At 43.0% G+C, this 25,352-nt stretch overlaps 1 protein-coding gene across 2 annotated transcripts; it reads right to left on the bottom strand.

The window, feature by feature from the left end:
- Positions 1 to 90: 90 nt before the first annotated feature.
- LOC121545489 (cAMP-dependent protein kinase type II-alpha regulatory subunit-like) lies at positions 91 to 25,090 on the bottom strand. 2 transcript variants are annotated; one of them, XM_041856048.2, is made up of 11 exons: positions 23,720 to 25,090; positions 13,216 to 13,251; positions 10,182 to 10,318; positions 7,852 to 7,958; positions 6,820 to 6,973; positions 5,743 to 5,844; positions 5,348 to 5,422; positions 5,178 to 5,243; positions 5,025 to 5,033; positions 3,697 to 3,835; positions 91 to 1,062 (listed from the first exon to the last, which is right to left on the bottom strand). In XM_041856048.2, the coding sequence occupies exons 1-11, from the start codon at positions 23,967 to 23,969 to the stop codon at positions 941 to 943; spliced, it is 1,197 nt and encodes a 398-aa protein (XP_041711982.1). In that variant the 5' UTR covers positions 23,970 to 25,090; the 3' UTR covers positions 91 to 940. The 2 variants fall into 2 exon arrangements, with proteins under 2 accessions (XP_041711982.1, XP_045070685.1); XM_045214750.1 differs by lacking the exon at positions 5,025 to 5,033.
- Between the last annotated feature and the right edge of the window lie 262 nt (positions 25,091 to 25,352).

Consider the following 25,352-nt stretch of genomic DNA (forward strand, 5'->3'; position numbering starts at 1 on the left):
CTGCCTGCAGCCTCAAACTATCCCTTAAAGCCACAGATCTCCCATACCACCAACACACTGACAAACAGCAATATAATAAAGACAGGGCAGTTTAACAAAATGTTTGCTTTATTCTTATCCAGGACAACTCATTCAGAATGATCAAGGAGAAATAAGCACTATATTTTTGTTTTACATTGTCGGAGATGGTGCTTTATCTGAATTGGTCAAAGTAAAACAAAATATTGACTATATAATAATACATTCATCAATACAACATGTGTGGAGTTAATGATAATAACAACAGCCCTGAAATATAGGGTATTCTGTGGTAATCACCGGCACTGAATCAATCAACAACAGTAGGAGAGCATTCAGGAAGGACTGAACTCCAAAGAGGAAACACTTTTTATTGAAATAATATTTTATCAAAGCTTCTGTTTATCTTCATAAAATGTTTCTAAAACTTTTCTGTAAACCTTTTCATTTTGGGGGGGCATTTTAAACTTTTTATTTCCTCTTTTTAATTTGTTTCTTCTTTTTCACCAGGTGTCTGTTTTTGCAAGTGTTGGTGGTGCCTGTGTGTGCATGTGTCCTTGGCTGAGGTTTGCCTGTGTGTGCCTGTGTGAGAGAAAAAAGGGCAAGCCTGTATGTGATGTCCTTGCTGTGCTATGGCGGTGTTAGGGTGGTAGCAGCAGGGACATTGCTTTTTCAATTCATACAGAGGCTGGAGCAGGTTCAAGCAACTAAGAATGTCTGTGTGTGATTTTTAGGTGTGAGTAGAAAGTGTGTGTACCTATGAGTGAGCTTATAAAGGAGTGTGTTGAGCTAGAAAATCTGTGTCAGGGTGTACTTCTACTATGTAAGTGGGTGTGTCTCAATGTCTATGTATCTGTTCATCAATGTAAATTTGCGAGTGTGTGCGTATGTGAGCGTGTGTGTAAGGCACGGAGAAGGGTGGTCATTTCAGGTCCATGCTGGAGCCGAACAGAGCCACCAGCTGCTCCTCGTAGTGGGTGATGTTCCTCTTCATGATCTCCTTACAGGAACCCAGCAGACGCTCAAACGCCTGAATGTCTATTACTGAAAAACACAGAGACCGAGACCGCATCACTCACACAACTGCACAACAGATAGATGGAGACATGGGCCTGTATTCATAAAGTGTCTCAGAGAAACAGTGCTGATCTAGGATCAGGTGCTCCCTGTCCATGTCACCTTATTCATTATGATGTAAAAAGCAACACTGATCCTAGATCGACACTCCTACTCAGAGATGCTTTATGAATAGTGTCCAATGGTAAAGGAATAGAAATACCTTCACACTGTTGTAGCCTATGCACCTGTATAGTTTATTTCCAACAGTTCTTTGCCATGCTTAGCATAACCACTATGGGTTGAGCCGGATTTAGACCTTCCAGTCAAAATATTGCAATAAAACTATAGTAGAGCATACTACTTTCCATTCCTTTCAAATGACAATTTTTGTACTCTACCCCTGGAGAATTGTTAGATGTGCGTACACTTTTGAACTCATAAGAGCTGAACATCTACAGTTGAAGTCTGAAGTTTACATACACCTTAGCCAAATACATTTCAACTCAGTTTCACAATTCCTGACATTTAATCCTAGTAAAAATTCCCTGTCTTAGGTCAGTTAGGATCGCCACTTTATTTTAAGAATGTGAAATGTCAGAATAATAGTAGAGAGAATGATTTATTTCAGCTTTTATTTCTTTCATCACATTCCCAGTGGGTCAGAAGTTTACATACACTCAATTAGTATTTGGTAGCATTGCTTTTAAATTGTTTAACTCTGGTCAAACGTTTTGGGTAGCCTTCCACAAGCTTCCCACAATAAGTTGGGTGAATTTTGGCCCATTCCTCCTAACAGAGCTGGTGTAACTGAGTCAGGTTTGTAGGCCTCCTTGCTCGCACGCACCTTTTCAGTTCTGCCCACACATTTTCTATAGGATTGAGGTCAGGGCTTTGTGATGGCCACTCCAATACCTTGACTTTGTTGTCCTGCGCCTGAGTGGCGCAGTGGTCTAAGGCACTGCATCGCAGTGCTAACTGTGCCACTAGATCCTGGTTCGAATCCAGGCTCTGTCGCAGCCGGCCGTGACCGGGAGACTCATGGGCGGCGCACAATTGGCCCAGCGTCGTCCAGGGTAGGGGAGGGAATGGCTGGCAGGGATGTAGCTCAGTTGATAGAGCATGGCGTTTGCAACGCCAGGGTTGTGGGTTCGATTCCCACGGGGGGCCAGTATAAAAAAAATATGTATTCACTAACTGTAAGTCACTCTGGATAAGAGCGTCTGCTAAATGACTAAAATGTAAATGTCCTTAAGCCATTTTGCCACAACTTTGGAAGTATGCTTGGGGTCATTGTCCATTTGGAAGACCCATTTGCGACCAAGCTTTAACTTCCTGACAGATGTCTTGAGATGTTGCTTCAATATATCCACATCATTTTCCTTCCTCATGATGCCATCTATTTTGTGAAGTGCACCAGTCCCTCCTGTAGCAAAGCACCCCCACAGCATGATGCTGCCACCCCCGTGCTTCACGGTTGGGATGGTGTTCTTCAGATTGCAAGCTACCCCCTTTTTCCTCCAAACATAACGATGGTCATTATGGCCAAACAGTTCTATTTTTGTTTCATCAGACCAGAGGACATTTCTCCAAAAAGTACAATCTTTGTCCCCATGTGCAGTTGCAAACCGTAGTCTGGCTTTTTTATGGCGGTTTTGGAGCAGTGGCTTCTTCCTTGCTGAGTGGCCTTTCAGGTTATGTCGATATAGGACTTGTTTTACTGTGGATATAGATACATTTGTACCCGTTTACTCCAGCATCTTCACAGGGTCCTTTGCTGTTGTTCTGGGATTGATTTGCACTTTTCGCACCAAAGTACATTCATCTCTAGGAGACAGAACACGTCTCCTTCCTGAGTGGTATGACGGCTGCGTGGTCCCATGGTGTTTATACTTGCGTACTATTGTTTGTACAGATGAATGTGGTACCTTCAGGCATTTGGAAATTGCTCCCAAGGATGAACAAGACTTGTGGAGGTCTACATTTTTTTTTTTCAAAGAAGCACTGAGTTTGAAGGTAGGCCTTGAAATACATCCTCAGGTACACCTCCAAATGACTCAAATGATGTGAATTAGCCTATTAGAAGCTTCTAAAGCCATTACATCATTTTCTGGAATTTTCCAAGCTGTTTAAAGGCAGTCAACTTAGTGTATGTAAACTTCTGACCCACTGGAATTGTGATACAGTGAATTATAAGTGAAATAATCTGTCTGTAAACAATTGTTGGAAAAATTACTTGTGTCATGCACAAAGTAGATGTCCTAACCGACTTGCCAAAACTATAGTTTGTTAACAAGAAATTTGTGGAGTGGTTGAAAAACAAGTTTTAATGACTCCAACCTAAGTGTATGTAAACTTCCGACTTCAACTGTATCACCATGAGAGAGAGAGCATCACACAAACACCTGTTTGTCTGAGGGAAACATCTCTGCATTAGGTAGTGAGAGACAGTGAAGGAGGGATACTCATCTAGAACACTTACAAGTCAATAATCTACTGTTAAGAGATTCAGGTAGACAACAAACAGAAAATATCACTGTCACACTGATGGACACCCACTCAGAGCCCAGGGCCTTTAAAATAAAACAGACACACACGTGTACATGTATGAAGTGGCCTTACCCAAGCACTTGACCTCTCCCACAGCGTACGCTGATGCAGCGCGGGGCTTGTTGGTGACCAGGGCCAGCTCCCCAAAGTACTGACCCCTGCTACAGCGGGTGATCTCCACCTCCGCATTATCCTCCTGGTTCACCTTCGTCTGGGGAAGAGAGGGGGAGTGAGAGCAGGGTACAGAAAAGGAGAGGACAGGATGGGTTGGGGTGTATTTTTATAGATTCACATCTATTCGGATTCAATTTGTTTACGCTGATATGAATAATATGTTGCCGATTCAAAATCAGTGGCTGCCGATTTGAATATTCACAAAATGTTTTAGCATGGCGCACGAGCCACGGAGTGCCAAGGAAGCCCAAACGTGCTGTTCACTAAGCAATAGGCCATGTCTGCTGCAGAGAGATAAGACAGAGCCAGACCTGGGTTCAAATACATGCGTATTTAAGTATGTTATTTAAATACTTATTTTGTGTATTTTCAAATAATGTGGCCAGATCAGCTACTTCTATTCGAAGTATTTTCAAATAACTTGCTATAAATAGCCTAAACTATTTTCAAATACTTTTCTCCAAATACCCCTAGGAACAAACAGACCTGGGTTAAAATACATGGAGTATTAAATATTTGTATTTGAAAATACACTTGTCTATGTATGAGTATTTTCAAATACATTCCAATATTCAACTACTTGAATTTTCTGAGACAAAATATTCAAATTACTTCAAAATGTCTTTGAAAGTAATTGAAATACCCTAAATATTATTTGAACCCAGCTCTGGATAGAGCCATGAGAAAATGAGTTTTGCTTAGTCATGGATATAAGATAGTACTTTTTTGATCCCCAAAGGGGAAATTTAATTGCACCAGCTAATGCATGACACCAAAACATAACAACAAATGCACAAGAATGGAAATACAGACACTAAACGCAGCACATCAATGCGTTATAAAAAGTCAATGTTCAGATTAAAAAGCTTCACAGTGTAAAACGTTGTCTTACACTGTTCTGTTTTATATAAAAAGTGCTGGAAACAAAGGGTTGGCACACCATTTACTAAGAAGTTATCAAATTGAGAAGCTATTAGGATGAGAAGGAGTTGACGCAGGTACAGCTGGCTAGTGCTAGCTAACATTAGGAACCATAGTTACTTAGCTAGCTTAAATATGTTTTTTTTTTTTGGGGGGGGGGGTACAACATTTTGTGGATTGTAGATTTGACAAATATTCTAATTCGAATCACAAAATGTTGGCGATTTTTTTAAAGGATTGCCGTGCTCAACCTTTATTACTATTCATATTAATAATACTATTATAATTCATATTATTAGTCATACCATCTTTGTCTTTCGGTGCAGGGTTGTTAAGCAGTACATATGAGAAAAAAGGAGAGAAAAACACAGGGTGACGAACATAAAACAAAGCAATTTTTCCACATTCTCTGATGAGGCAGAAATGAGGAGGATGAGAAAAGAAGGAAGTACTCTTACTTTGCTCTTCATCATAATCTTCACATCTCCAGACTCCACAATGTAGAAACAATCTGCCCTGTCCCCCTATACAGGAAGACAAACCAACAGGAACCGTTTACAATTGTCCATGATCATCATTACCAGTCAGCTTTACAGTAATACCAAGAGAACCTTGGAGAACGTCATACCTGCATGATGATGCGTTCTTCATCTGAAAACGTCTTCATTCCTAATACATCCACAATCTTCATCCTCTCAGATAACTGCGAGAGAGAGAGGTTTGATAAGGAAAAGCAAAGGGAGGTGTCCATATCCACTTAATATCAGTGCTACATTTTTCACTGTCGAGCTTCCTCAACTCCATCCCTCCCTATCCCCTCCCCTCCCCTCCCTATCCCCTCAGATCCCCCATCCCCTCCGCTCCTCCTCCCTCCCATCCCCCCTCCTTATCCCTCCCCTCCTTCCCACCCCCACCCCCTCCGCTCCCCCCTCCCATCACCTCCGCTCCCCCTCCCTCCCTCCCTATCCCCTCCCATCACCTCCCCTCCACTCTGCTCCCCCTCCTTCCCTCCCTCCCCCTCACCTCCAGAGACTTCAGTAGGGGCACAGACTCAACAAATTGCTCGTACAGCCTCCTCTTTTTGGCGTTGTTCTTCACAATGAGCCTACGGAACGTAGCCCGGTCCTGGTAGTGCACACAGACAGCAGTCGTCACGGTCACACAGACAGCATCAGTCACGGTCACATAGACAACAAGATTACACAATCACACAGACAAGCCATTTCATTCTCCTGCTATAGGTTACATATCTAACAGATGAAAGGTATGGATAGACCTACTAATCTTCTATCTTGATTAATAATACAGAATTTATTGAACTTTTATAGCGCTTTCATTACATAGAGTCTTAAAGGACAAAGAATCTCAAAACACAAAATCTAAGAGCTATCTACTACACATTAAAGACCCACTCCAGCCTCCCTAGCACCTAATTTATCACCTGAACGGGAAAAGTAAAAAATAGCTGGAGCGGGTCTTTAAAAACACAGAACAAAACAGTAAATCCAAAGACAGTACAGAATTAAGACAGGCTAAAACTGCTTCTCCAACAGAAATCCCAGATCAGACTTGTAGGCGATGTCATGGCGACGTTGGCTAACTAAGCTTATGAGTAGAAACACATCATCGGGTCTAACGGTTGTCTCATGCCGAAATGCGCATTTGTGCAGGCAGTAATAAAATAAATTTAAAAAAGGCACTCCTTTGATATGAAGTAGTTTTTGACAAAAATGAAAACATGTCAGTTTGTCAATCTCACGAGGTTGGAGTAATAGCATATTCAACTAATTTAAGACATGGGCTCAAATCTAGGTTGTGCCTTTAGATTGAGAAAATTAACAAATAAGGGGAAAAAATTAACTTCTCTCATTTACTTCTCAAACCCCAAACACTGGCCTGGTCTGTTTGTCAAGTGTTCGCAGAAGTCTTGCAATGTTGCGCCTCTGGGTTTAGAAACTCTGTGGTAAATCTTGTATCTGTAATATATGGCCATTATGTTACTATTCTCCCTAGTGTCCACAGGGAGGTGCTGTGGCAGAGCACAGCAGTGAACCAGAGGTCAAAGGGTCAGGGCAGTGTGTGCGTGCGCGCGCGTCTCACCAGGCCCCAGAGCGCACCCTCCTGGGTGGCGATGATGGTGGCAGCACGGGGGGTGTTGTACATCAGGGCCAACTCCCCGAAACTGCCCTTGTTGTCATACTGGCCCACACACTTTCCTACACCATCAATCAGTACCACTATGTCATAGATTCCTCTGGAAGAAGAAGAGGGGGAGGGAGAGAGGGGGAAGGGAGAGAGCGAGAAATTAATTATCTTCTAATAATACTTGAGCTCTCTAAAAATGTATTGTGTATAGCAATAACATACAAGATATTTGGAAACTACGCAGACTAATCTTCATCTACAATAAAGTTGATCACAGATCTAAATCTGCTGCATGAATGTAAGTGATAGTTAAAAAAATGTTTGGCGAGTATTGGGCTCCACTCTTGGAATTAACCAACCAGGGGGAGGGGGACTAAGAATACTAGGAGTTCAGTTCTGTGAATTTCTTTAGTCTTTTTGGATGATACACCACCTGATTGGCTGCCTGGGTTGCATTGTGCTGTGCCGTGGTAGGCAGTGGAGCATTAACTTTGTTTGGGGGCATTAGTATGATGATCACTTGGCTATGTAGGTGACCAGGGCTTTCCCATGAGGCTTTGCAAGGCAGCACATAGGGAGGGAATAGGTTTTAACATGCTTATGACGTGCATCTAGCCCTAAGCCTCCCAGGCTGAGGCACTAGCATGACTGAGGAGGGAGCTTAATGTGCAGAGAGAATAAGCCCACTCATATGCTGCATCCCAAATGGCACCCTATTCCCCATGTAGTGCACTTCTTTTGATCAGGGCCCATAGGGCTCTGGTCAAAAGTTGTTCACTATATAGGGAATAGGGTGCCATTTGGGACGCACCCATTAAGCCTAGGCCCAGGACACACGGCGGAAACAACAACTAGAAAATAAGGCTCAAGTGGGACTTGTTGTAAAACGGCCAATTATATTGTGGTGTGTTTGGTATGAATGCTGCTTTCTAGTGAATGCCTTGATTGTAAGGATTCCAAAGTAACTGTGCATGCACACACACACACCTCTCGATAACGTAGAAGTTGTCTCCGTCGTCTCCCTGGTCGATGACATGCTCCTGGGGCTGGACACGCAGTTCAAACATGGCGTCCAGGACTTCTGAGAACTGTTCCTGTGAGGGAGGAGAGGGCCAGGCGGGGAGGGGAAGAGAGGATGATTGAGAACAAAGGGATTAATGAAAGGACAGCACATTCACGGTCTGAAAAAAACAACTCAACTTAATAATGGACAGAGTGAGTCGTGCCTGTCTGGCAGCTTGTGTATTACTGTGTGTTACTGAGTGTACCAATAAGTAACAGGACATTCGGGTGGGAACCTTTTATTCCAAAAGACTGAACAACTCATTTCAATACGGTTGAATGTCATGAGTTATGCGTCAATGTATTTGTATTTATTATGGTTCCCAATTAACTGCTGCCAAGGAAGCAGCTACTCTTCCTGGGGTCCAGCTAAATTAAGGCAGCTACACATTTTAAAAACATTCATAACAGATTTCACAACATATTAAGTGTGTGCCCTCAGGCCTCTACTCTACTACCACATATCTATAACACAAAATCCATGTGTACGTGTGTATAGTGCGTATGTTATCGTGTGTTTGTATGCATGTGTCTATGTTTGTGTTGCTTCACAGTCCCCGCTGTTCCATAAGGTGTATTTTTATCTATTTTTTTTTTTTTTTTTATCAGATTTTACTGCTGGCATGAGTTACTTGATGTGGGGCGGCAGGTAGCTTAGTGGTTAAGAGCGTTGTGCCAGTAACCGAAAGGTCGCTGGTTCTAATCCCTGAGCCGACTAGGTGAAAAATCTGTCGATGTGCCCTTGAGCAAGGCACTTAACCCTAATTGCTCCTGTAAGTCGCTCTGGATAAGAGCGTCTGCTAAATGACTAAAATGTAAATGTAAATGAATAGAGTTCCATGTAGTCATGGCTCTATGTAGTACTGTGCGCCTCCCATAGTCTGTTCTGGACTTGGGGACTGAAGAGACCTCTGGTAGAATGTCTTGTGGGGTATGCATGGATGTCCGAGCTGTGTGCTAGTAGTTTAAACAGACAGCTCGGTACATTCATCTTGTCAACACCTCTTACAAAAACAAGCAGTGATGAAGTCAATCTCTCTTCCACTCTGAGCAAGGAGAGACTGACATGCATGTCATTAATGTTAGCTCTCCGTGTACATCCAAGGGCCAGCCGTGCTGCCCTGTTCTGAGCCAATTGCAATTTTCCTAAGTCCCTCTTTGTGGCACCTGACCACTTGACTGAACAGGCAGTCCAGGTGCGACAAAACTAGGGCCTGTAGGACCTGCCTTGTTGATAGTGCTGTTAAGAATGCAGAGCAGTGCCTTATCAGACAGACTTCTCCCCATCCTAGCTACTGTTGTATCAATATGTTTTGACCATGACAGTTTACAATCCAGGGTTACTCCAAGCAGTTTAGTCTCCTCAACTTGCTCAATTTCCACATTATTCATTACAAGATTTAGTTGAGGTTTAGTGAATGATTTGTCCCAAATACAATGCTTTTAGTTTTAGACTAACTTATTCCTTGCCACCCATTCTGAAACTAACTGCAGCTCTTTGTTAAGTGTTGCTGTCATTTCAGTCGCTGTAGTAGCTGACGTGTATAGTGTTGAGTCATCCACATACATAGAGACACTGGCTTCACTCAAAGCCAGTGGCATGTCGTTAGTAAAGAGTGAAAAAAGTAAGAGGCCTAGACAGCTGCTCTGGGGAATTCCTGATTCTACCTGGATTATGTTGGAGAGGCTTCCATTAAAGAACACCCTCTGTGTTCTGTTAGACAGGTAACTCTTTATCCACAATATAGCAGGGGGTGTAAAGCCATAACACAAGTTTTTCCAGCAACAGACTATGATCGATAACGTCAAAAGCCGCACTGAAGTCTAACAAAACAGCACCAACAATCTTTTTATCATCAATTTCTCTCAGCCAATCATCATTAATTTGTGTAAGTGCTGTGCTTGTTGAATGTCCCTCCCTATAAGCATGCTGAAAGTCTATTGTCAATTTGTTTACTGTAAAACAGCATTGTATCTGGTCAAACACCATTTTTTCCTAAAGTTTACTAAGGGTTGGTAACTGGCTGACTGGTCGGCTATTTGAGCCAGTTAAGGGGGCTTTACTATTCTTAGGTAGGGGAATAACTTCTGCTTCCCTCCAGACTTGAGGGCACACACTTTCTAGTAGGCTTACACTGAAGATCCACAACCTATTAGAACAGAAGTGCATATGACTGTGTGGCCCGTTATACTTTAATAGCGTGATGGGGTTTCTGTCACTGTGTGGTTACAACATGTCCGTCTCATCTTCCCACCTGTTCCAGGGTCTTGAACAGTAGAATATCTTTGCAGGCGTCCTGCAGTCGACAGCGCTGCTCGTCTGTTTTAGGATGCACCACCCTCGGCTCCTCCACCTCGTCATCGTCGTCTGGGTTAAAGGCCTCTGCGCACACTGGTGTGGGAACACTTAGATTTTAACAAACACTGGTGTGGGAACACTTCGATTTTAACAAACACTGGTGTGGGAACACTTAGATTTTAACAAACACTTGGTGGGGGGTAACAATAGAGAGCTCGCCAGCTTGTAGTCCTAAAAAAACGGAAATGAGTTACCTCTGGTTTGTTCGGCCATTCCTATGGGGGAAATGAATGGTGAAAGAATGGGCTTTTGGGATAAATGCGGAAATTAAGGTCTGAGGTTAACACAGGCTTAGGAGATGTTATATGCTTTGTTCTATGAGATAATATCAGTCAGTTAACATGACCTTTATGAAGCCTTTATGTGCTATATGTGCTTGTTTTGATTACATAAATTATTCAAAATTTACAAAAGGTTAGATCTCCTAAGCCTGTGTTTACCACAGACCTTAATTTCGGTGTTTATCCAAATACGCCATTCATTTCCCAATAGGCTTTGGCCAATGAGCCATGGCGGAGTTAGTGCCTACAAAAAGATGCCATTACTATTACTGTTTAGATTGTAACAGATGCTGGGAGAACAATATTACTCTAACACTTCAATTGTAACATGGTGGGGTGAAGAGTTATAAGTTATACTGTAACACACATACTGGGCCTGGGGGTACAATATTACTGCAACACAAACTTCGGACCAGAATCAATGCACCGAAAGACTCATAGTAAGGCATTACTCGGTGTGCTAGTCACAAAGAGGGAAAACATTGTAAAACACGCTCCAGGGGATTTATATCAGTGTGACACACCCCTAGTAGTTATCAGTGTTCAGTGATGCACTAAGACAACCAGTAACTTAGTGTCAACACCAAGCAGGCATAAAGAGGGCCGGTAAGATTACACCAGATCAAAGCACAAATATTGCTGCTGCAGATTACATTAGGGCAGTGGTATTCAAAGTCGGATGGGTGACCCCAGGAACTGCAGTGGGCTCGGCAAAAAAAGATATACACAGTGCCTTCAGAAAGTATTCATACCCCTTGACTTATTCCACATTTTGTTTTGTTACAGCCGGAATTCAAAATTGATTAAATATTTTTTTTTTTCCCCCTCACCCATCTACACACAATACCCTATAATGACAAAGTGAAAACATTTTTGTAGAAATGTTGGCAAATTTATTGACACCCGAGTCAATACTTTGAAGCACCACCTTAGGAGGCGATTACAGCTGTGAGTGTTTTGGGGTAAGTCTAAGAGCTTTGCACACCTGGATTGTACAATATTTGCCCATTATTCTTTTTTAAATTCTTCAAGCTCTGTCAAGTTGATTGTTGATCATTGCAAGACAGCCATTTTTTAAGTCTTGCCATAGATTTTCAAGCCGATTTAAGTCAAAACTTTAACTAGGCCAATCAGGAACATCCAATGTCGTCTTGGTAAGCAACTCCAGTGTATATTTGGCCTTGTGTTTTAGGGTATTGTTCTGCTGAAAGGTGAATTCGTCTCCCAGTGTCTGGTGGAAAGCAGACTGAACCAGGTTTTCCTCTTACAGCTGTATTCCATTTATTTGTATCCTAAAAAAAAAATCCTAGTCCTTCTCGATGACAAGCACATACCATAACATGATGCAGCCACCACCATGCTTGAGATATTTTTTGCAGTATTACTTTAGTGCCTTGTTGCAAACAGGACGCATGTTTTGGAATATTTTTTTTTCTGTACAAACTTCCTTCTTTTCACTCAGTCATTTAGGTTAGTATTGTGGAGTAACTAGAATGTTGTTGATCCTTCCTCAGTTCTCATATCACAACCATTCAACTCTGTAACTGTTTTAAAGTCACCACTGGCCTCATGGTGAAATTCCTGAGCAGTTTCCTTCCTCTCCAGCACCTGAGTAGTGACTGGGTGTATTGATACACCATTCAAAACAGTAACTAGCCGGTGCCCCCGCACATTGACTCTGCACCGGTACCCCCCTGTATATATAGCCTCCCTACTGTTATTTTATTTTACTTCTGCTCTTTTTTTCCTCAACACTTTTTTTGTTGTTTTATTTGTACTTTTTTTGTAAAAAATAATGCACTGTTGGTTAAGGGCTGTAAGTAAGCATTTCACTGTAATGTCTGCACCTGTTGTATTCAGCGCATGTGACCAATACAATTTGATTTGATTTAATTAATAACTTCACCATGCTCAAAGGGATATTCAGCTTCTGCCTTCTTTGCGAAGCATTGAAAAACATCCCTGTCTTTGTGCTTGAATCTGTGCTTGAAATTCACTACTCGATTGAGGGACCGTACAGATAATTGTATGTATGCGGTACAAAGATGGGGTAGTCATTAATCATGTTAACCACTATTATTGAACACAGAGTCCATGCAACTTATTATGTGATTTGTTAAGCAAATTTTTACTCCTGAACTTATTTAGGCTTGCTTGCCATAACAAAGGGGTTGAATACTTATTGACTCATGACATTTCTGCTGGTTTTTTTGTATTTTAAATTTTTTGTTTTTAAATGTTATACAAACAAAATCCCACTTTGACATTATGGGGTATTGTGTGTAGATCAGTGACAAAATCTCTATGTAATCAATTTTAAATTCAGGCTGTAACAACAAAATGTGGAAAACATAAAAGGGGTGTGAATACTTTGTTATTGAGAAAGATAAACAAATAAAAATAAAGAGTAAATGTATGTATTGGTTCTAGAGAGATTAAAATGTAGCCTAATCAATTGAAGGTTATTTTTTTATGTGAAAATAACAATTTCCAGATTTTCTGCCATTATATATTTGGGGGTGGCGTCGGCAGCATTTCTGGCGAGAAAAATTGGGTCCCAAGAAATTGGGCAAAAGAAAAAAACAGTGTCGCTGCTGAAAAGTTTGAATACCACTGCATTAGAGAGTAGTGACGTCAAACAGGACTCACCTGACACTCTCCGGTTATATCTGCTGGGAGGAGGGGCTGGAGAGAGGGAGGGAGAGAGTTAGTGAACACTCTCCTGTTCACACATCACTGCAACTGTAGAGCCTAGGGTTACGACCTCTGACATCGCTAGCATTCTTGAACCGGCAAAGAAAAACTCCTCAAACACATGAAATGAGACCGGACCGACACACGTACCCACAATCTTCTACACGCTGAAATAAAAGTCAGACAAAATATAACACAAAAGTCTATTAAAACTGTCTGACTGGAAAAAAAAGCACACCACCAAACCCACACACATTTCCTAAAGATGTACTCAGGTCGTGAATATGAATGTTTAATGAGCAAGGGGAAGAAAGCTACTGTGGGGGGGGGGCAATGACAGAACAGTGTCAATAACACAGCCAAAAGGTTCCCCTCTCCTGTCTCCCTTCACACTATTACCAAGCTGTCAAAATCTATTAACTGGGCCATGTGAACGCAGGCCTAAAGGAGTCTGTCTCCCTCTCTCTCAGACTACAGCTTATTGAGCTCAATTCTTCCTCTTGCCCGATCTCTCTACATCTTTAGGACAGTCAGTCACATCTGGGCCCATACTGTATGTATCAAGCGTCTTAGAGTAGGAGTCCTGATCTAGGATTAGGTTCCCCCTTGTCCGTGTAATCTTGTTCATTGTGATCTAAAAGGCAAAACTGATCAGAGATCAGCACTCCTACTCAGATGCTTTATGAATACGGGCCCTGGCCTCTTCACAACGGTCTCAAAAGGACTTGCAGGTCTGTCTGTCTCACTATGTTGAGTCTAACCTCACTCTCACTGGGTCACATGTTGCTCACTTTAGCCCTTATCATACCAATTAGTGAGCACTGACTGAGAATGGTCTGTAGAACAGTATTTAAAAAAAGATACGCATGACTGCTTTCTTAAAAAGGGATGATTTGTTGTTTCACTTTAGTTAAATAAAGTGACGGCCAATGTGGCCTCTGTCAATCTGGCACAAAAGGAATCAGGAATTAATTAAAACAAGTGATTAATCATGCGAGAGGGAAAAGGTGTAACAGAAGGCTAGAGCTAGGCTACTTTATGTATTTTCAATCTGTATCGTTTAATTGTTTATTGATATGGCTCAGTGTTAGCTCTATATTCATAAATTGTTGCCGCCGCTCAAACAAATTTAGTCAATTAAGCCCTTTTTCTACTTACCCAGAGTCAGATGAACTCATGGACACCATTTTTATGTCGCTGCATGCAGTTTGAAGAAAGTTGTTAACTAGCTTTAGCGCAATGCCTGGAAGTATATGGGAACTGTTAGCTGTTCCTGTAGACTTGCAGCATGCTAGCTGTTCTCAGAATTCCAGTCATTGCGCTAACTCTAGTTAGCAATGGCTAGCGAAGCTACCTTCAAGCAGAGACATAAAAATGGTATCAATGAGTTATTCTGACTCTGGTAAGCTACATTAACATAAATGGTTGTTTCAGTGTCATTATAATCATTATGCTAAAGTGAAATACTGGGAACCGGGGGATGAGTGTAGCCTAAGTGTGCCATTGTGCAAGGACATGCGTGTTCGCATGTGCTGTGCGGTGTGTAAGGAGAGTGTGTGAAGTGCTCTTGCCTGTCATCACGTGGGGGATAGCAAGTGCCTGAAGTTGCCATGACAACAAAATACAAGGAAGACCTCATTGCCATAACAACCCCCCCCCTTCCTCCTGAAACCACCTCTTCGTAAGTAACAGGTCAACCCTCTCTCGCTTTCCCCTCTCCCCAAACACCCACTCACAAACTCCCATAACAACGAGACGTTATCACCATCTGCTGGCCCTACTAATTGCAACTAGAGCTAAAGACGATCAAAGTGGTACTTGTTCGTTGAGCAGGCTTCCCTCACCCCCCGCCCTATATAATATAATATAATATATATATATATATATATATATATATATATATATATATATATATATATATATATATATACACACACACAGCTCAAAAAAATTAAGGGAACACTAAAATAACACATCCTAGATCTGAATGAATGAAATAATCTCATTAAATAGTTTTTTCTTTACATAGTTGAATGTGCTGACAACAAAATCACACAAAAATTATCAATGGAAATCAAATGTATCAACCCATGGAGGTCTGGATTTGGAGTCACCCTCAAAATTAAAGTAGAAAACCACACTACAGGCTGATCCAACTTTGATGTAATGTCCTTAAAACAAGTCAAAATGAGGCTCAGAAGTGTGTGTGGCCTCCACGTGCCTGTATGACCTCCCTACAATGCCTGGGCATGCTCCTGATGAGGTGGCGGATGGTCTCCTGAGGGATCTCCTCCCAGACCTGGACTAAAGCATCCGCCAACTCCTGGACAGCCTGTGGTGCAACGTGGCATTGGTGGATGGAGCGAGACATGATGTCCCAGATGTGCTCAATTGGATTCAGGTCTGGGGAACGGGCGGGCCAGTCCATAGCATCAATGCCTTCCTCTTGCAGGAACTGCTGACACACTCCAGCCACATGAGGTCTAGCATTGTCTTGCATTAGGAGGAACCCAGGGCCAACCGCACCAGCATATGGTCTCACAAGGGGTCTGAGGATCTCATCTCGGTACCTAATGGCAGTCAGGCTACCTCTGGCGAGCACATGGAGGGCTGAGCGGCCCCCCCAAAGAAATGCCACCCCACACCATGACTGACCCACCGCCAAACCGGTCATGCTGGAGGATGTTGCAGGCAGCAGAACGTTCTCCACGGCGTCTCCAGATTCTGTCACGTCTGTCACATGTGCTCAGTGTGAACCTGCTTTCATCTGTGAAGAGCACAGGGCACCAGTGGCGAATTTGCCAATCTTGGTGTTCTCTGGCAAATGCCAAAGGTCCTGCACGGTGTTGGGCTGTAAGCACAACCCCCACCTGTGGACGTCGGGCCCTCATACCACCCTCATGGAGTATGTTTCTGACCGTTTGAGCAGACACATGCACATTTGTGGCCTGCTGGAGGTCATTTTGCAGGGCTCTGGCAGTGCTCCTCCTGCTCCTCCTTGCACAAAGGCGGAGGTAGCAGTCCTGCTGCTGGGTTGTTGCCCTCCTACAGCCTCCTCCACGTCTCCTGATGTACTGGCCTGTCTCCTGGTAGCGCCTCCCTGCTCTGGACACTACGCTGACAGACACAGCAAACCTTCTTGCCACAGCTCGCATTGATGTGCCATCCTGGATGAGCTGCACTACCTGAGCCACTTGTGTGGGTTGTAGACTCCGTCTCATGCTACCACTAGAGTGAAAGCACCGCCAGCATTCAAAAGTGACCAAAACATCAGCCAGGAAGCATAGGAACTGAGAAGTGGTCTGTGGTCACCACCTGCAAAACCAGTCCTTTATTGGGGGTGTCTTGCTAATTGCCTATAATTTCCACCTGTTGTCTATTCCATTTGCACAACAGCATGTGAAATGTATTGTCAATCAGTGTTGCTTCCTAAGTGGACAGTTTGATTTCACAGAAGTGTGATTGACTTGGAGTTACATTGTGTTGTTTAAGTGTTCCCTTTATTTTTTTTTGCAGTAATAAAAAAAGAAGCCATGATAAAGTGGAAAAGGAATCAAATGCAAAAAGGAATTAAGTGGTTGTGCTCGCTGTCTTTGACAGTCCCGCTGTGCAGATGATCAGATCTCACAATACCTGGAGAAGTGTTTCTCTTGGCCCCACATGAACATGACAGAGCATCAGCTCATATGCGCAGACAGAGTGACTGTTTATGAAGACAGGGCTGTGAAGCAGCAACCAGTGTCAATGGCCTATTGGGCAGAGCAGGAACACACAAGGACATTGAGAAGGGAAGTGTAGTTGTGTGGCTGGAGGGCGGGGGACTAGGGGGAGACTGGGGGTTAAGTCAGCACATGCTCAGTGTTGGCATACTGTTATGGTTAGAGCGCCGCAGGGACAGGACAGGGGAGTCTGTGTCTCCAAAACAACATGGCTGACCTTGCCACCGGGGCAGAGCCAGCCATGGAAGTAGCAGGGACAACAGAGGCGGCTAGCCTGGCAGGGAGCTCTCTCTTTCAGATACTGCCACAGCTGTACACACCTGACTCCCCATAAAAACAAAATGTATTGCAGTCAAGGCTGTCACGCTGCTCATGTCCCCGGGACCACCCATACGTAAAAATGTATGCACACATGACTAAGTCGCTTTGGATAAAAGCGTCTGCTAAATGGCATATTATTATTATAATGCCTGGAAAAGTGTATCATCATATCTCAGGAACCACATTAATAAGATATTGCCTATGGATTAAGATATATATCTTCTGAGATACGCGGCAGCACAGCGGCAATAGATGAGCTGGAAGGCGAGCCCATAGGAATTGAATTAATAGAACAAGGTCCACCCATTATGCCATCATTGACTTGAATGGGGATACCCGTTCTATTCATTCTATTTCTATGGGCGAGCCATTGGCAGCATCTGAAATGGCTACTAATTCCTTATAATCAGCCATAGTGGACAGGGTGCCATTTCAGATGCAGCCATAGTGAATAGGAGTGAACAGGGTGCCATTTCAGACGCAGCCGTAGTGAATAGGGTGCCAACTCAGATGCAGCCATTGTGTCTGTTAGCTTGTTGTTGATGCTCCTCTGTTCTGATGCAGGACATCTCTTCTGCTAAGCTAATTGTTTTGACACAGCCTCCGAACCAGTAATCAGTGAGGCCCAAGCAGGATTGGGTAGTAACGGATTACATGTAACTGGGATTACGTCATCAGATGACAAAAATGAAGTAACTAATCTATCCAGATTACAGTTACATTCTTAAAAACAGCTGATTACTTTTGGGATTACTTCACATCATGTCAAGAGGAAATGTTATAAAACTGTCATCATTGTTGTCATTTAGCGCACCATCAAGACTTCTCACATTCTCTCAAAGATTCTATTGTTCTGTTGATCGCCCATCAAGGGTGGATGGCCTCTTATGGTAATAGGCTATATTTCGAGTTGGCAATCTAGCTAACTACTTCCTCAGCTGGTGAATTAGCCTCAAATGAATTAGCCTATGTGATATTAGTGCCCAAAAAGATGTAGAATAATGAATGTCTATTTAACCCCCCCCAAAAAAATATCGAACCATTCTGGAACCCTAATTGCCTAGTTATCATACACCGAATTCATGACAATCGCTGGTTTAGGTTGCACATCCAGATATCTGGAGTCATGCATTCGTGCTTGAACATGTTAGAATAAACTTTATTTCTTGAATCATACCATTTTAGTGGTCTAGTACACTTCTGAATGAAACACTTCGAATGACTTTATAAGACGATGAGGCTACAAATTTGTTCAATTGTGTATTGTGCAATTGTGGCGCAACCAAATCATGGGCTGGTGCCACCAACTGAAAATGTTAGTATGGAGCCCTGTGACTATGCTCTTACACATAGAATAGAACATGTGAATTATAGGATCTTTAGGATATGCTCTCACGCTAGTCCCCATTTGGAAATGCTTATGTTACTAAATGAAAAAATGCTGTTAGATTCATGTTTTAAGCATTAAAAAATGTGTCTGGGTGTTAGAAGTGAAAGTAATCCAAAAGTCATAGGATTACGTCGCTCATTTTGAGTAATCGAAAGGATTACGTTACAATTACTTTATTTTTCAAGCAACTGTCATCAGTAACAGACTACATTTTTCAAGTAACCCACCCAACTCTGTGCCCAAACCACAAGGAGACAAGATCAGCCTTAGCTCATACTTCACTATGTTACTGTTTTATACACATGGATGTAGCCTACTCACTGCCTGTCTCAAGAGGGCCCAGCTGTGTGTGGGTGTGTTGGTGTTTTTCCCCTGTATGTTTGTAGGCTAGGCCTGTCATTTGTATTTATTTAGCCAGGATAGTCTAACAATTGACACCGTTTTCCAGGGAGTCCTGTTCAATTTCTGCCCTGGTCTTGTTCTCACATACACAGACACGTACGTTAATGCAAACATGTTTCAAAAAGCCCTGATGATGGGTCAAGGAGCGTTGCATTGAGGACTAGGGGTGAATGAAGACCATGGCAACCAACAATGTGCATTTACATTTATAGACGTCACCAGTCAATGTGGCCCATCCCAAAGTGCAGTGCTCAGCACTCTTTGACAGCACTGTATAGACTAGTCAGTAGGCTTGTGTAAGGAGTAAATCCAATCACACGCACACATAGTCCAGTCCACCATTTTCCCTGAACATGAGGACGATGGTATAGCAAGATCACATATACAAGTGATCATGCACAGTGTTCTGCTTTAGAGACTTAATAACTTTGTCATGTTTGAGTCATCTGTGGATGCAGAGTTTGTACACAAAAGCCTGTGATAAATTGCTGTTTTGGTACCAGATTGTATAGGCCCCGGCCACACACTACGAGGCATGCTTAGCGAGGAGTGCTGAAAATGATTTATCGTATGGTATGTCAGTGAAATTGCTAGGAAAAACATGTACTTATGAGTCTAATTTTCCCACACCCACCACAAGTTTACCACTGTATGATGGAGAATATAAGCATTATACACACAAACAGTTGTGTTTCTGCTCTTAGCGAGAGGATTTCCACTACAAACTGGGGTACAAGAGATTACTCTGAATTTTCAGCTCGTCTTTCAACTGTTGTACTCACTGAAATTAATTATATTTTCTCTCCATGTCTTTTCCAGCTTTCCCTCTACCCTGTCAATCTGCCTCCTTTACTACGGCCAACACTCGCTCTTCCCCTCTCTCCACGTTTCCCTCCCCCTCTTTCGTTCTCCAGACTAGTCCTTAAAAGGAGAAGTGGCCTTGTCCTGTTTAGAGCTTGCGTAGTTAACCCCTTCTGGACTGTCAGTGATGGGTTAGTCCCTATACGTTGGAGCGGTCTGGGTGACAATTTAATGGCGGACACGCTAGCTAGGACATTGGCCAAAGATGTAACAACTCCCCATTGGTAGGCTATAGCCTAAGTCCAGAGAATGACTGAAGGAGGAAGGTTGTGTGGTCAGAGAAACAGCAGTGACGCATTGGAGGGTCTAGTGACCGCCATGTTTAAACCTACTAATGGTGGTGGTAACAAAGAGCACTATCTGACTCACATTTGCCCATTTAGAGTAACAAAGGCTTCTGAACCCACATTCTCAGGCGTATGTTTAAACGTAACAATTGAAAGCGTGTAAACTATCAAAGGAACACTAGGAAAGTAATGGGATTCGGCGGAATGCCTAGCAACCAAATATGAACATAGTGGCCTGACAGAGTTGGGTAGACTAGACTTGCTCCTGAAAATAGAGAATCAGAGTGTGGTGCTGGTGCCAGGCTGGTGGATGTCACACACCATTTTATTATATTTTTTACATGTGGGTTTTGGATTGAGAGAAAATAACTGCTCCCAAATGCTCTGTGTGACCACCTGCCAATGTGACTGGTAACAATAGACATTCTACCAGCCAATGCCAAAATCTACCAGCATTTGGCGGCTGTTAATTTCCCACCCTGGTGCCCTTTCAGAAAATAAATGATTGAAGCTATGCAAAGACGCCTGTATCAAAGCCACTTGTGGATGGCTGAGGACTGAACTATTACTGAACCCCTGCACTTTATCTACAATGTGATTAGGCAAGGTCGCTGCCTGTCCACGTTATTCTCACTCCAATTGGTTTAGAGTGAGGACAGCACCGAGGTTGCCGGGCCAGTCTGTATTCCCTCTGTACTGATAGGACAAGGTCGCCAGCGAACCAACACAAATATTTGTTCTGTGGGGGGTGTCAGACATCTTCCATGACCATTTTCATGTATTGTAGCCTATACGTCTAAAATGTAGTTGCTTGGGATAAAGGCATCTGCTAGTAAAAGGTAATATAAAAATAAAGTAATAAAGAAAGGTAACATAATGTATATAATGTTAGAATATATACCAATAAATATATTTGTTAAAGAGGCAGGTCCTGAAGTCCCACTCCCCCCAGTGTGGGGGGGAGGGGGGGGGGGGAGAGAATGGAAAAGACAGTCAGGGAAGGACAGCCATGACGATCTGTTTTCAACTTGATTTCAATTTCAACATTGATATTAGAGTGGACGCAACATGAGAAAATGTTTGCAGTCTCACTGGTAGCCATATCAGACTGAGGTTATTATGCATTCCATGACAATATGAATGATCAAAAAGGATGGTTTCCACATCCTGCAGTGTAGGGAAGCCAGGCCACGTAAGGTCCACGACCAAGTGACTAAACACAGTGACTGCCTGTGTTTCAACGTGGTGACTTCATATTGCACAACATGAAATGGGCAGGGAATGAGGAAGTGCCAAAGTTCAGATGCTTTTCAAAACGTGACTGATAAATCAAGCAGTAAACTGCATGCCTCGTTTGCCTCCCCAGTCACGCTCACAGGGAGAGACTTTAAAGCCAGTGTGGAGTGTGGCTCTCGAGGGACGCTAACCATTAGATTAGCCTAAATGCACAGTCTGGCCTGGTAATTAGGTCACCTGTTGCACAACCGACAGGGACCACATTTGCCCTAGTGATGGGGGGGGGGGTAGCTATAGTAGAGTATCACAATATGGGCCCAATCTCTGTCAATTCCACATAAGACTGACATCAAAGTTTATATGTAACGCAGAACTACTAGGATATTTCCAAGAGTGTATTTTCAAACTTCTGTGACAGAAAGAAAATGTAATGTTTTGGCATGTTCCTGGCAGTCATGCAGCTGGGAGTTTTATGGCCTGTTCATGGGATCCAAAATCTGGTTACAGCAACCCTGAAGCAAAGTGACCTCAGACGCTCATCTATTCATAGGGCCTTGTACTGCCCTATCAGACAAGCTATGAAGTGCCAGTGTAAACCATTCTTTCTCTGCCTATACAAACTCCCTCTCTCAATACAACCCCCAGTCTTATTCCCCCCCCCCTTCAGAGCTCATCTATTCCTCTTCTATCTAATAATAATAAGCCATTTAGCAGACGCTTTTATCCAAAGCGACTTACAGTCATGTGTGCATACATTTTTTTTGTGTATGGGTGGTCCCGGGGATCGAACCCACTACCTTGGCGTTACAAGCGCCGTGCTCTACCAGCTGAGCTACAGAGGACCACTCCCAGTCCAAGGTCACTGAGGAAAGAATGAAATGTGCAAAAGATAGGCTATTGGTTCAAATGAGCCCTAATGGCACTTCTACTAAGAGGAAAATAGGATTGAGGCAACAGTTTGTTTTCAAAACTATATCTTAATTCATTTAAGTAGCTTAAAGGGGCAATATGCAGTTCAAAGAATAACAAAGTGGTCACACCGCCACTGATTTGGTAAATAGCTAAGGGACAGGGCTGGAGAAATGTAAGCACTCAAATTCATAGACAGAGCTATGAACACAAGGACTGACCATCCATGAGATCAAAATGACAGTTTGTGCTGAGGCTATACGATGTTTGTTTACAATTACTTTGTTTACAAACAAAGGAGTAAAACAAGCTTGTATTTTGGGTTCTGATTGGGTAACACAATTGAACTAATCTCATGAGGCATTTATACGTTTTAGTCTTCAAGAATGTATGAATTTAAGTCAAAAATGTATGTAGCAATCGCAGAATAACCCCTTTTAACTACAGAGCTGAAAATTACTTCAGCTACTGTCGCTTATACAATAAACAAGCTAAAAAACGTAATTATCCGCTGTCAGTACATCAAGTTCAACGATGGGAACCCTATCATGCGGACAAAAAGTCTGCTATAATATGCCAATAACATTTAAAGAAATGTCCTAATGGGTCAGTCTGCCTCTCGGGGGGTATGAGAGGAGGTGTGTTATGCATGAGATTGTTTCCCCACCAAGAGAGAAATTCAAATAGATGTGATTGCAAACAGATCTGTAATGACACACACCCCACACATACATTCAATGAGGTAATTGCAATCAATCTCACAACCGCAAAATACAGCCAGAGATTAAACTGAATTCCAAGTCATTCCTCAGCCAATGAAAACACATTTAGGAATCGCTGTGATCACAGACTGGAGCTCATTGACAAAAACAGAACGTCCATTCACAACAAAACAGCCCCTGAAAAGCAATGTGATCTGGGTCACGTTGTGCTCTCTGCCTGCAGAGAGCAGGAGACTTCCTGGCATCTTATGTCAGGGTACAGCTGGGGCTGGCAGATGTTATGCAGGCCACATCTTGTTTCTGTAAATAGGGTTTTTCATGGCTTGTGTGTGGTGAATGCACTTGTGTCATCATTGAGGACATTAAACAGTAAGATCAGCAGGCATCTGATATAACATGTCTAACCTATAGAACGTCACAGACAGGATTTAAGTTATAAGACTTACTAGTTTAGTTGGGGTTCTCCAACTCCAGTCCTGGAGTGCTACTGGGTGTACATACTTTTAGTCCAATCCATCTATACTCATCTCTATCAAATCAGTTTCAAATAACCAACTAAGCATGATCGTATTCAGTCTGGGCCATGATTAAGTGAATCAGGCTGCAACTTACGCTCGAAATCAGACTCGTCGGACCCATCTTCATCGTCTCCATTTGACTCTGTTTGCATCGGCTCCCCATCGAACACCACTTCCTTCCCGAGCTTGACAGCAGCACCGCCCCCATCTTGGCTTCTGGTGTCCCGCAAGCGCGTGAAATATTGCACGGCGAATTCCACCAGGTCTGCTGGCCTTTGTCGAAGCACCTCCACAGTGTAGCCTTGCAGCAACTCCGTCAATCCCACCGGTATCTCGATACTCATGACTGTTTTTCGATGGTGCTATCTAACTAGAAAGATGTTCAGGTATACTGTGTTTTTCGTACAAAAATATATATGAATTCAATATCAGTCCATGTGTTGCACGCTGCAGCTCCTACTGGGGAGATAGCTGTTGTAAGTGTCAGCTTCACAAAACTGGGTTAGCTTGCTGACATTGATGAAGAGTTAGCGGGAGGTTGCAAATTTGCTTAGCTAGCTAACAAAAATGTCCAAGCAAGTAACGTAGTGACACTTTGTCGATGGGAGGCCGGTCTTGTTGTGTAAAGAAAGAAATATAACCCCAGTCACGTTAACGTTAGTTTATGATATCGGAGCTGTCAAGTTGGGTAACTAGATAGCTAGCTGCTGCTATAACAAGCTGACCAATTAGCTCGATGGCTAATAAATGGATGCCACAAACGATAACGAACGTTACGTTAGTTAGCTACAGTAACGTTACTATAGTTTGATCCCTCACCGTCCTCCCCCTGCTGTTCTCTTTACTTCGCCTCCTCTTTTTTGCTCGTTTCTTTGCCAGGGTAGCGACCAAACCGCGCCAGTTAGTGGTATATCCGATCAATAACTTAGCTGATTAGCGAACAGGCGACGTATAGTACACCAGCAGCCAACAAACGTTAGCATATAATTAATGGGAGGGCACTGGGACTTGCCTGCATTTACGTTAGCTAGCTAGCTAGATTAGTTAACTACAGTAGCCGGTTGGTTTCGAGGAAATAATATATTTAACCAGAAAATCGAATTAAATATCCGAAGTATTTCGCCTTCGTATTAGACGGATAAAGTAATGGTCGTTAAAATCGACCAATAACGTTACTTTTGCTAGCTGCCGGTAGCTAACAATCTGGCTGACTTCTTATTGCTGAGTTCAGACAGACAGTTCAGTTGCAGGAGACAATCCGAGCCCGGCGTATTCCAAGCCCCTGTAGACGAGGAGCGGCAGGGACAGCCCAAACGTTACCTTGAATCCGGATTACCCAGTGTTTCTACAACGTTAAAATAAAAATGTGTGGCATAAATATTGGTAACGACGTTACTCGTGATATTCGGTAAATCTGTTTCTGCCTCCAGATGAGGCTCTTCTTTTCGGGGGGCGTGGTCAGTTGTAGGGGTGCGCGGTAGACACGGTTGATTGACATGCCAATGTACCAATCCCATGTAAGACTCATGACACGCAACGATCAATTAGGGGATTTGATTAATGCCCCGGGTGAACGTTGATTACCTTCGATTTGGAACCGGGCTGCCTCCGGGCGTGAGCCGGGTGCCTCGTTCTGGCCGACGGCAAAGTCAGCTCAAAAGAAAAGTGACAGGTTAAAGCTGCAATATGTAACTTTTGGGGGACCCGACCAAATGTACATAGAAATG

This window comes from Coregonus clupeaformis, unplaced genomic scaffold, assembly GCF_020615455.1.
Source record: "Coregonus clupeaformis isolate EN_2021a unplaced genomic scaffold, ASM2061545v1 scaf0303, whole genome shotgun sequence".
Classification (NCBI taxonomy): domain Eukaryota; kingdom Metazoa; phylum Chordata; class Actinopteri; order Salmoniformes; family Salmonidae; genus Coregonus; species Coregonus clupeaformis.

Coding starts and splice junctions, on each gene's coding strand:
- LOC121545489 (XM_041856048.2), bottom strand. CDS start 23,969: ATGAGTATCGAGATACCGGTGGGATTGACGGAGTTGCTGCAAGGCTAC. Junction 5,244..5,347: donor AAGAACGCATCATCATGCAG/GTATGACGTTCT, acceptor CTTCCTGTATAG/GGGGACAGGGCAGATTGTTT. Junction 1,063..3,696: donor GGGAGAGGTCAAGTGCTTGG/GTAAGGCCACTT, acceptor TGTGTTTTTCAG/TAATAGACATTCAGGCGTTT.